Source organism: Magallana gigas, chromosome 7, assembly GCF_963853765.1.
Source record: "Magallana gigas chromosome 7, xbMagGiga1.1, whole genome shotgun sequence".
In the NCBI taxonomy this organism is placed as follows: domain Eukaryota; kingdom Metazoa; phylum Mollusca; class Bivalvia; order Ostreida; family Ostreidae; genus Magallana; species Magallana gigas.
The window spans coordinates 42,586,288-42,599,348 of NC_088859.1; the positions used below are offsets into that span (position 1 = coordinate 42,586,288).

The 13,061-nt window shown below is 35.2% G+C and overlaps 1 protein-coding gene across 3 annotated transcripts; it reads left to right on the plus strand.

Moving 5' to 3' along the window:
* Positions 1 to 1,370: 1,370 nt before the first annotated feature.
* Positions 1,371 to 9,148, plus strand: LOC105340742 (caspase-3). 3 transcript variants are annotated; one of them, XM_011446925.4, is made up of 6 exons: positions 1,371 to 1,532; positions 1,639 to 1,804; positions 5,490 to 5,737; positions 6,248 to 6,423; positions 7,979 to 8,126; positions 8,360 to 9,148. In XM_011446925.4, the coding sequence occupies exons 2-6, from the start codon at positions 1,737 to 1,739 to the stop codon at positions 8,608 to 8,610; spliced, it is 891 nt and encodes a 296-aa protein (XP_011445227.1). In that variant the 5' UTR covers positions 1,371 to 1,532; positions 1,639 to 1,736; the 3' UTR covers positions 8,611 to 9,148. The 3 variants fall into 3 exon arrangements, with proteins under 3 accessions (XP_011445227.1, XP_065921585.1, XP_011445226.1); XM_066065513.1 differs by lacking the exons at positions 1,371 to 1,532; positions 1,639 to 1,804 and adding an exon at positions 4,065 to 4,641; XM_011446924.4 differs by lacking the exons at positions 1,371 to 1,532; positions 1,639 to 1,804 and adding an exon at positions 4,068 to 4,594.
* Positions 9,149 to 13,061: the final 3,913 nt, after the last annotated feature.

Below are 13,061 nucleotides of genomic sequence, written 5' to 3' on the forward strand. Positions count from 1 at the left end.
TATTTACATAATGCTCATATATGCTAAAATACGCAACTTAGGCAGTGAATGTAAAAGACATCTGGAAATAGAACTTGTTATCTTATGAATCTTATCTGGCTAAGATGATTTTTGTTAGAGGACAACCAGAATAGAGATGACTAATGATTTTACAATAGCTATTTTAGATAGAGTATTGGATTACGGGATGTGTGTAATCTTTCTGGAAGCACGGGTCTGGGAATATTTTTGTAAAATTTATCTGTTCACTCTCTTGTGTGGTGAATATCCGTTAGAAATACTGTCCTCTTAACATAGATTTGTATATCATGTCTGGAAATATCCATAAACTAGTGTTATAACCAGTTGTTAATTGGTGACTGTTAATTGGTGACGACAATTTATTCAGCTCTAAGTCTTGTAAATCCGATGTCTGTCTGTTGACACTAAATGGCACTTATCTTAAAATTGATGCTCTTGCGCTGTACTTTTTTGGTCAAAATATTAAGATTTATATAGATAATGATTCACCTAGTCAAGGATATGCTAAACTCTCGTTTTTACAAACTTTTAAGATCCACTCAATGCCATATGATTAATCATAGGAGACTGTCATTTATGAATATTGTACTTGTATTTAGTCTGATTCATCTATTGAGGCGAATAACATGCACTGCTTTACCAAATGCTGGCTAAAAATATTGGTCCATTCGCCATTAAATGTTCTATTGCAAACAACCATAGGCAAAGGGGGGGGGGGGGGGGGGGTCAGTTCTCTTTTTTGTGAATGTGTTGCTTCCATATAGGTGTGCATATAACTGTGTTTTATACAATGAGGCCACAAAGTATCATACGGTAACCAAATGTTCGATGACCAAATAAATGCCTCAATTTCACGACGCCATGTTGCGTTGTACACGTTACATAAAAAATATAAACGTTGATTCCTTGTACAAGATCGATAAAAAAATATTCTCTTTTCGAAAAGGGTAATACAATTCCACAAAGGATTATATTAATGGCGTAGATATTACAAGCTTGTCTGGCTTATAAATCAGAATCATACAGGAACAAATTGGGAATACATCTCCTAACTAAATTTTAAATCCGTCACGATCTTGGATTCCCAGTGCAGTACTTGAAGTAGAGGGACAGTTCCCGACAAATTATCTGTATTTCTCCAAGGTCTTTTCGTGACTTGTGTATTTATGAACAATATCTTAGATCATCATTAATCCAAATAGTATTATGTTTGGATACTGTCCTGCAACATCCCAAAAATCAATGCAAATTGGTAATCATTTTGTACTTGAGAAAACGGTTACAGCCTATCGACATTTTTTTTCTTCTCTTATTATTGATGAAGTAATTTTCGAAATGTAATGCGTTTTTTCAACGATTTTTAGTAATAACATTTTGAAGAAGTCTCAAGAGTTCGTTGTCCTAGAAATACAGTCCCAGTTGTGTGAAATGCAGGCGCCAAAGAAGAGCCAAAGTGCTGAGTTCCTGATGCGGGGAGACCGCAGCACTGTATAGATATGCAGGAGATACCGGTATGGTTACCATTATTTTTTCAACAATTAAAGCTACATTTTTTTCTCTCTTTCTCTGAGTTACTGGAGGCGATGTGTTATGAATCCAATATGTTTCAAATTCAAGTGCCTGACTCGATCGATGACAAAAGACCCATATACCATATGCTGCATTAAAACAGTATAAGTAAGAATTTGAGGACGCGCTACAGCGGACGTCCACCTATGTCGTCCCCCCGGCGGAGTCCGGTCAATGTCGACCACGGATCTCCCTATCTACTGAGGAAAGCCAGGTAAGTCAATGCTTTTACATTAACCCCCCCCCCCTTAATTTACTTAACCGAATGAAGGGATCGTAATCATTTCGATTGTCCGTTTAATTCAGAAGTGTCATTGTCACAACACGGGCGACGGTAATTCTAAAGGTTGCGTGATGCAGGTACATGTATAAAAGCCTTGCATTCGCGTTCTCGTCGAACAATTAATATTTTAGTAGTGCATTAGGACGAGAGATATGAAGCCTTAAGTTGTGCAGGACTTCAGATTTGATCAAACATGCTGATGAACTGGATCTGATAGGAACATATTCTCTTTGAGAAGTGGACAGGCATAGCCTACATCCACTTCTGTGGATCTAGGCTATGCCTGTCCACTTCTCAAAAGAGAATAATAGGAACATTGTCATGTTTAAAATATTGAATTTGATATGTGTGTATGAATTCAAAATTTACGATATGACAAGTACCACCCAGCCAATGTCAGAATTATTTAAATTTGAATATATCATGTGTGTCATATGTAATTTCTCCTGACGTCACATAGGTCATACAGTTAAGTGGAGTTTCAGTTTCTCTTCAAATATTCATCGGCGTACGTTCACTTCTGAGTCACTTCATCTTGTAACCACGACTCTTCTTTACTCTTATAAATATCGGAAGTTATGGTGAACCTTAAATTGTAATATTTTAAACATTTAAACATCGGAGGGGGTACACAACAAGAAAAGTTGCTACAAGCGAGACACCATTCGACACCCCACCAAATTTCCTCTCACACACACAGTGGCCTTTAGTCCCCCCCCCCCCCCCCCCGCATACACTACAGACGTTGTCCTTTGTTTGCAACAGGTACATGTATATGGCCATTAATCGACGGGCAAATAAAGGCATTATTTCACTTTAGTAGCAGGATAAGCCGTGATCTTTTAGATTAGTTTAGATAGGATTGATTCTTAGGTTTCTGAAGCAGACTCATCACTGCAATAATCAATAGACGTTAAGATTTGGTTTTCTACAAAATGTAATGACAGTTCTCTTACTATTATCTATACTCCTTTAGTAACGATTGTCAACTCATTCGATTGCGTGTTTATGTTGTATTGCACTGGCATTCCTGGAAACGGTATGTTTGTGTTGAGTGTAAACGGTCAAGTCTGAAGAAGTCAATTAACTTCTATGCTATGAGATTCGACGGATTTGTTCTTAAAATCATTTCTTTTCAAATAATATTGTAAGAAAGACGTGATAAGATATATTTTATCATTTCACCGCCTATGTTACAACAAAGAAAGGGCAAGACCCAAATATTCAACGGCCAAATAATTTTTCACAAATGTTCGTCGAGTCAGAAAACTTAAGTACTAGAAGTTTCTTTGACTAAGAGTATATTTTCCTTCATTAAGGAAGCAACACAGACCATGCATAATGTCTTTTCGTCCTCCAATAAGCCTTTAACGAAATCAGCGGATGTCCTTTGCAGACGTATGCTTGATAATGCTGCATCATTTAGCGCGAGGAACATTGTAGGTGCAGCGCCGAAGGATGCAATAAGACTCCGAAGAATTGAAGCAAATGTATTGTAAACCCGTTATCACCAGATAATTTCTCGTTATTCAGCTCGAAATATTTCTAGGTATATTGCCAAAACGACAGCGAATGTTTCAATAAATAGTTAATAGTTTTTATTTCTTACAAAAAAATATTGAGGATGAAAGATGTAAGTAATCAATTCTTAAAGTACTAAATCCTGTCGATGATTAACAGATAAAAATCGCCTACTGATGAAGTAGATCCAACGTTGTAGATAACAGAAGTAGATACGGCTGATATAATTAATTAGAGATGTTATTGATTTGTGAGACACATTAAATGGGAAATGAAACGTATCAACTCATGGGAGGAAAGGGAATTCTGATTTTTTCTTGAAACGAGAAACATCTTATGGAAGATTTTCATTTTACCTTAAAGAGGCTTTACTTGCAATTTAGATCTTAAAATCTCAATGCATATTTTACAAATGAAATCGGGCCAGTGTGCATGAATAGTAACATTTTACATAAGTAAAGCCGCATTGCCATACAATATTATGACAGTTGTGTCGTTTGAGGTAGAAAAACGCGATGTGAAGTACATAGAAAACCCGATGTTAACAAACAGCAATACACAAAGACGGTGTAAATTAAATGGTGATTTCACAAATAGAAAACACACAGATACGAGCTATTGGCACCAAATTGTGGAACAATTACTGCAATTCACAGGAAAGGTGACTCTGCCTAGCAATCCCATTTCATCGGAACTCGATATTTCCCGATGTAGTAGTGAAGAGGGCAGCGGCAGTACAAATGAAAATCTTGATCACGCTATAGTATTTCTACGAATCTGTGCAGATCCCTGGGGCAGCCTCTCTCTATAGTGACAGCCAGGAGACAGTACATCTTACGTCACTGATTGACTATTGGGAATATCGGGAATCTTTGAGCCCTCGTCATATTCACGCTGATTTTTAGGCTTTAGAAAGGATTAAGTGTCCCGTAGAAGAAAGTACAAAAGGAGATGCGTTCACCAGACATGGTAAACGTTTCGCTAGCTATCTTGGCAAGTGCGTAGTATCTGTAGTGCAATGTAAAATGTGTCGTGGAAAAGGACATTTTTAGCCACAGTTTAGCTAGATTTCCTTTGCCATATGACCAGTTCTAAAATGATGACTCTATGTAAGTCGTTGGAATCGCTGACGTCATCTCGCCAAAGTCTCGCTGCTTCTGTTGAGAACCAGGAATCGCCCTACCTAATTCGGAAAGTAAGGTAGGTCAGGAGGTCGGAATGCCGCTCTACAAGATTGACCAAATTTGGTGTGTGTGTGTGTGTGTGTTTGTTTGTATTCTCTCTCTCTCTCTCTCTCTCTCTCTCTCTCTCTCTCATGTTACATATTAACATGTATTTCAAAGAAAACCAGTGATACGGCTTCAATTCAAAAGAAAAGAAAATATGTGCTATTTAATCACAATTACGCGTTTTATGAGGCCTGAAAACTAATTTGGCACAGTCTGTGATCATAACATTTTGTTTTAGATATTTCGATAACCCTCAGAAACGGTTAGATTACACGTGAAAATTTGGCTTTTTCCAAACGGAGAATCGATTCAATAAACCCAGGACTGTTCATATGCATATCAAAGTCTGAACTGTTGTCTACTTGAGAATCAATGAGATTGCTTCCTCCATTAAAAGACTTCTGAGTTTCATTTAGGACCCAACTTTTGCCAAGTCTGGGTGGTACTGTTACAATTATCGCTGAGAAAAAAAACTAGATCCTTAAGTTTAAGGTTTTCTTCTGGGGGTTTTTATTGATTAATGAACGAAAGAAACACAGTGGTTCGGTTTTAGGACATAACATAACAATATGTACATGTACTCACCTGACAGAAAAATGAGTTCTTACGAAAACTAATTTTCTAAAACACTATCTTACATGATTATTGTTGTCATTGGCAACTGTTGTAAAATGGTTAGTTTTATTTATACAAAGTAGATGTGTGACGCTTAAGAAACACATTCTGTTTTCATTTATGTTGCACGGTTTAGGTTTTTGAAAACAAATCCAGTGAATTGCCTATCTTCTCAGATCAAGGTTGATTGTGCAGTATAGGGTCAAAATAACCATGGCTTGAAGATGTCAATTCTAAGTCAATTTTTTCAGTGGAGACCGCAGATCGGTTCGTCCAGGTGCCCCATCGGAGCCAAATGAGTACAACTTCAACTATCACAAAAGAGGCCTTTTTATCATTATAAATAACAAGAATTTCCATCCGTCCACCGGTAAAGAGTCACGTGAGGGGACTGACGTAGACGCGGAGAGACTGGAGGAGCGGTTTCAGGACTTGGGGTTCGATGTTCGACGCTACAATGACGTGTCATCATCCAAACTACTGCAACTTATGAACGAAGGTAAGCAATAATCTTACTTATAAACCGATTATGGCAGTAAGTAGATTTAATTTGAAATCCATCCATGTCTCAAAATTGTAATTATTTACATACTACGAAAGCCTTGCAATATGGTAAGGGCAAAAATGATATGTACCAATATTGCACTACTTATTTATTTACTTTTTTATCATTTTTTTGTTAAGAACATTCAATATAATCTTACAGACTTTGAAACAAGAGTATTACGAAATACATCTTATGAATTCCAAGGAAAATGGGGCATCGTTTTACTACGAAGAAAAATCTCTACGTTAATTCAATTCTATGTAGCAGAACTGACAAATCGTAATGATGCTTATTAAATAAACATTCTGACAGTGTCAGAATAAAAATTCTGGCAATGTGTCTTCCAAATAATGCAACATCTAAACATGAACTGCTGTCACATCCCCCAGTAATGAATGACATGACCTCCGAATGAATGATTAATACAAGTGGATTGATTGAGAGGTCGTTGGTCTCTTTCAGCCTCGCAGCTCGACCACTCCGATTCCGACTGTTTCGGGTGTGCCATTTTGAGTTATGGAATTGAGGGAAGGGTGTACGCCACCGACGGAATGCTGCCTTTAGATGTCCTCATTGTTCCCTTCAAGGGAGACAAGTGCCCGATGTTGGTTGGGAAACCCAAACTTTTTTTTCTACAGGTTTGACTTTGTCTTTCTAGCAACTTGTCATTTATCGTGTATCGAAACATACTGTCATTTAGAATAGCATGCTTTTGTTAAAAAAAAAGTATTTCCTTCCCTTTTCAGAATTCCTTTGAGATCACCCTGATAAGGGCATTTATCTTGACACCATGTATAATAATGGTAGCATAATATGTCGTTTATCATACAATATCCAGTCTCCATGCGGGACAAACGCACCAATTACATTTATCGTGAGACATTAAAATATGAGCGGAAACATATTTTTGTAGGACGGCGCGAACAGAATTTTGTTGCTTAAATTTTTTTTTTGACATATTTTATGTAATAGTTAAACAACATTTATTACTTTACACAATACAGGCATGGTATCATAATATAACAATTTTCACATTTATCGATGTAATTTGTATTTTTGTTGACATACAAGTATAATGTGTATTCCTGAATCATATATATGGACTCCTTTGAACCCACTGTTCGTGAAATGCCTGTTCTATGTTCATGTTTGTCATTTTGTGTGAAATCAGATGACAATGAAATGAACAGGGTTTCTTGTATAGTTTTGTTTGACAAATCGAGGGTATGGGAACCCCAACAATCCACAAAATCTGAGCCACCATAAACTCTTGGATTTAGTTCAATTTATACTACAGGGCGTCCGATATAAAAATATATTGTTTAACATACAGGATTATGAAGTTTATAACCCTTTTATAGTTTGACAATGGTAGCTCACCAGGAATAACATTCGAAACATTAAAACCAACTCTTTCAGTGGTCTATCTATCGTTTGTTATAAACAAGAGAAAAAAGTGATGATGAGAGAGCTAATCTTTACCTCTGTTGTCCAATTTTTTAGTAATTCTGTCGAAAATAAATAATTCCATGTAATATTATATAAATAGTGCCTGTTTGGGAGGGTAACAGTTGAAATTGACACCCCGAGAAAACCATTGTCACCCGACGCGAAGCAGAGGTTGACAATGGTTTTCGAGGGGTGTCAATTTCAACTGTTATCCTCCCAAACAGGCACTATTTATTTTGTTATACTGAATGTCTTAATTTTTAAGAACATTTTACTGCTTTTATATAGGAACAACGTGAATTCTACAGCGAACCGTACGCGCATAATTTTCGCGCATGTAACATTTTTTTAATGTTACCCGTTGCTAAGTGCGTTGCTAACGCTGAGGGTAATAGAAAATATTATTAACTGCGTCTTAACCAATCAGATTTCAGTATTTAACATGAAAGTATAACAACATTTCTTATTATATTTACACTGAATTAAACTGAACAGTCATTCATTCTTAGCCTTCTGCTTTTATGCATAAAAGTGGTGCAACTTAATGAAAATATGCTGTCATCCCTTTATTATTATAGAGTTATGATCCTAACATGATATGTATTTGATTATAAACGAATATTAATATATTGTAGTGCATAGATGTATATGTACGAATAATGTTACTTATGAATGCGATTCGGAGGTGCATGTACACGAGTCCGCACGCAACACATGCTTTATAAGATATACGTTTTGTTCCAGTCCTGTCGCTGTCCAAACTTAGAACAGTCTGTGGAAGACTCGGTGTCCTATAAAAGCTTCCTGTCCGAGGATTCCGAGCGGAGTTTCTCCGGGATGAGGAAGATCCCAGTCGAGGCTGACTTCCTGTTCTTTTATTCCACTGTACCTGGTGAGGCGATAGAATTTTCCGTTGAAAATATGCATGCTTTTGTTATTATAGAGAATTATTCGTATTACAGTTTTATCAATACGATTGACTTACTGTGTCCTTCAATATGAACCCGATTTGTTCTACATTGCTGATTTTATATGCATTTTAATAGGTAAACAGTCAGAAGCCACGATATATGAAGGCAATGCTTATTGATTCACATCAATCATCAAGTGTCCATCTTTTTTCAGGTTTCTATTCATGGCGGAATCACCAGGAAGGATCATGGTTTATCCAAGCCTTGTGTATCGTTTTGGAGAACTATGGTTCCAAAATGGAACTTCTGCACATGCTCACTCAAGTCAATCGCATGGTGACGTATGAATTCGAGTCGTGTTCGGATGAACATTTTACGGATGAGGTCAAACAGATGCCTTGTATTGTGTCCATGCTTACCAGATATGTGTACTTCCGGCCAAAGAAACCGGATATCCGGGATTAAAGTGTGGATGGAGGATAAAATATATCTTAATGGTTGTGACCAAATGGATGTTACGTAAAGCAAAGATTGAGAAGCATAAGCAGTTAATTAAGAACCATCACCAGGTTTATAATATACATGGATAACTTTAGAAAATCCATTGAAGGAAGATTAAATTGATAAGTATCTCGCCACAGAAATACGAAAAATCATGTCACGTTTGTTCCTTTCAGATACATTTGAAGCTCCGTGACATTAAATCTAGATATTGCTATTGATTTATTGTACTAATATGATCATTCCTTTGTAGTTTTGGCGAATTATACTGAAAGATAATGTCATAACGATAGACTAAACCCTGATAAGGATTGTATTTCTATTACGTTATTTCTGGGCTACAATGCGCTCAGATTTTGTTGCAAAGATACAACGGCCAATCATTGCCGAAAACATCTTCTTTTTTAAGCTTCTTATTGTGCTTCAGTGTTGTACAAAAGGATGAGAACTCGATAAAAGGAATGGGAATTGTCGATAAATAAAATCTAGTCATAATACAAAACTTGTTTTTGCTAGATTGATGCCGTTTGAACCAGTATGGATAATCGGGCGTTTTGTAAGTAATCATTTATTATCTACCCATCACGCGCGTATAATCGCATTTTCCTCTTATGTAGTAGGTCTGAGAGGGAAAAGTTCTCTATTTTTGTAGACATTCTTATTTAGACCAATAACAGAGACCAATACTGTGATTAAAGTGCCAACAATCATGTACAGATCCGGACAATCACATATTTGCGCATCTTTTTTTTACTTCTTTTCGTCCAGCATTTTATTGTTAAATATCATTGGTCTATCATTTATTTATGGCGCATTTCAAAATTAAATGATGTGGGTTATTTCTGAGTAAGTTTTTTCTTTTGGCCAACCGAATTCAGTACGAAAATTTGTCCTCTTTTTATTGTAATACAAGAAGTGTTTTTCTCAATATTTCCCTTATTTATAGCGATTCAGTCTCGCGTCTTAAAAATTTCTGTTCAGTTTTAGACAAATACATTCTGACCTCAAAAATATCACAAATTTAGTTTCTCGCATTTTATTGTAAAAAAAAACCCTTCTATTTATACAAGAACCCCTTAGAAAGCATAGATATGCATTGTGGGATGCTGAATAGCAGGATCGCTTGTCAAAGCGTTTATACAGCTCTAGGCCATTCATATGGATCGTGTGGCAGAGAAACCTCTTGTTAATGTTTCATTCCTACAATAGACTCAGTCTGACATAATGACAAATATCCAATTCTTACTAAACAACTGTTGGAGACCAAGATATTGCCAACGACTCTGGTTCATGTGTATAGTTGTGGTTGGGAAAAAGCCAAATGGACTTAACTGTCAGTTTAATTAGAATTCAATACCACCAATAGAAGAACAAAATCAGTGGCTCAATATTAACGGGTTCATTGCCAGCACTGACTCCTCTCTGGAAGAAATTAACCCTTTCGATCATTTAGTAAGCACTATATCAATAATAAAGTTTAGATTAAATTCAATCAAACACGTATATAGCGAATTAGAAAGGACCAACAATTTTCACTCGTTATAACGATAAATCCTTATATCCGGTAGCTTTTAAACAGTGAATTTTAAAACTGGATGAAACTGACTTCGCTGAAAATGTGAATTCATTTTAAGTGTGTTTGCAGTAATCAAGTTATACTGTATTGTTGCTTTTATTTTGACATTCGGTGATGCAATTTTAAAAGTCAAGTGTGTTTTATGGGAAAAAAATCCAGTCTTTGAACCTCTTTTGGCTGCAACCATGATACAGGGATATACAGTCAATTATTTGCATTAAAATTTCAGTAATAATTCCTATTTATGGCTTTTGTATAGCCATTTGGTAAAAATTGTATTGACAAAGCAAATATGATTTGCGCTGAGATGGGAGTTAAATCATGCGACAATGTTAGAGATTAACTGTTAAATCAATGTAGAATAGTTCTTACATTTAGTTTACTAAAGAAATGGTTCATTGCAGCTACTAATCCCTGCCATAGTTTACAAATAGTTAGAAGTCACTTTAGATTATAAACAAAAGTATTGTTAAACAATTTAAAAGATATATATGTCATAATATGAACACAAAATGTAAAAATAAATCAAAAACCTTTATTATTCGATGCATGTTGAATTGTTTTGAAATGTTACATTTTGTATTTTTATGACTAGAAAAAAGTTACAAAAAATTAAACATTTTTCTTGCAAGTCAACATTTGTAATTTGCAATTGCATATTAGTAAAACAATATTTTGACACGATCAGGCAAATTTCAATTTGTTATTGAAGCAAAATTAATATGTTATGCTGCAGTCTAAAACTGTTTTCAGCAAATATAATTACGCAACCTAGTGTAAAGCACTTGGCTTCTGATGATCTAAATTTAGGTATTTTTTCTGCGGTATTAAAAGTATTAATTAAGTTTCGATCACATATAAAAATTACAGTCTTATTTTTAGACGAAGAGCAATAGCAGTCTGTTAAAAGCCGAAAGTAAACTGATTGGTCATCAAATTTAATATAGTACATAATCGCAGCGGCTGTTTAAACAAAGTTAATAAATGATAATCATATAATGCGTCCTCGATAGATAAAATCTTAGTATAAAAAAAAGTTGTATTTTATTTTTTACGTTTGATATTTCACTAGTCAATTCCAGGAACACAGAAGATGCTTCTCCGATTAAAAAGAAGAATTACACAAGCCATATCGTGATAAAATAGTATGATTTACATTCGCATTCTCACAACTTCAGGGGTTCTGAGTCCACTTGTGGTTGTGGGACGCCATACGGTCACGTGTGGACTCAGGACCCCTGAAGTTGTGATATTACAGTCCGTGGTCTCAGTACGTTCAGTACTTCCATTATCATCTGGGTTTTTTTCATTGAATTTGTGTCTGTGACATGTTTATTTTAACACAGAAGATGTTTGTCAAAAAAGAACGACTATTTAATTACATTAGTGTGACATAATGTTAGAATCTATGTATGCGGTAAACTTCTTCAATCAAGTGTGCAATACATATAAATTGATCCCGAATTTGGTACTTCCAATGACGTTTTCCCCATTTAATATTGAAGTAATGGCCTAAGAAGTTTGCTCATATCAAATATTAATTCGTTTATGAATTGATTTTGAATTTTAAAGTATTTTGAATGCATACATAATTACTCCTCACTCAAAAGTTTTAATCGCAAACGGTCTAAGTTCTTTGTATGAATTTGTTCACAAGACGTGAAACAAAGATAAAGAATTCAGAAAGAAAGTTTAAAAAACAACGAGGCTTTAAGTTATCAAAATAATTTATTTGGATGCACATATACTTATACTTTGTTTGTATAATTCACTTTGCCTTCTATCACTTTGCAAAAACTCGTTTTATAAGAAAGATACTACTATCCCTATTGTCTGCCTTGGTGTATTTTTTAATTTACCGGATGGAATAATTTGCCAAAAAATTACAATTTCGTCATGTTGTCAATTTTGTACACATTGCCATTCGGTAAATCAAAAAATTACAAGGCTATATATCCTACAGATTAATTAAGCCCAGAAAAAGCAAAAACAAAACCCCCCAAAAAACAAAATGAATGACTTGCTTTCTTTAATAAGATGATGCAACCAGTTTGCTTTATGTACACTGTAATGCATTCGGCAGGGCTTTGACATGCAAAGTGAATTCGATACACACACAAGCTATGAACTAGATTTGAAAAGTGCGTTTTTCCAATTGGAAAATATTCATTTACATCTAATGGAAAGTCAAGGCATCCATCAAAAAACGAGACCAATCTTTCGAAAACTGAAAAACTGAGCACTGCATAATTGACAATCATCTATTTTCTGGTGGCCAAAATTGTAAATGAATTTGTCAATAAGGTACAAATAAGCCTCTGTCAGACAAAGTGATGGATTGTTCTGCTCCAACTCGCTAGTAAACGGCGTAGTCCTTAAAAGAAAACACGAAGTAACAGCAATACTTCAGGAATAAAAACCACAGATAATTGTCGAAGGATCTGTGCTGAACAGAAGTTCATAATACCTTAAGCTTTTATTGTATTGATGGAAATTAAGGAACGATTAATTTGCTAAAAACGTTGGTCAGGAAAGTTGGATTTCAGAAGAAACAAAATATCTGACTATTTGGTGCCATGTTTACAAAGCATTTTTGCTTTCATAATTGAACAAAATGTAATTTAGAACCATTTTAACAAGACCTTGGATTTTCGGTAAGACGCAGCTACCTATTTCTTGCATCAAACAAATTAAAAATTACGCCGGTTTCGAGTGAAATATACACAATTTGCTAAGTCTTAAAAACTTAAAAACTTAATGAAATAAACAGGCTTACGTCACATTGCTGTTTGACACAATTACCCAAAGTCCAAGCTCTTGTTAAAATGGTTCTATCTTG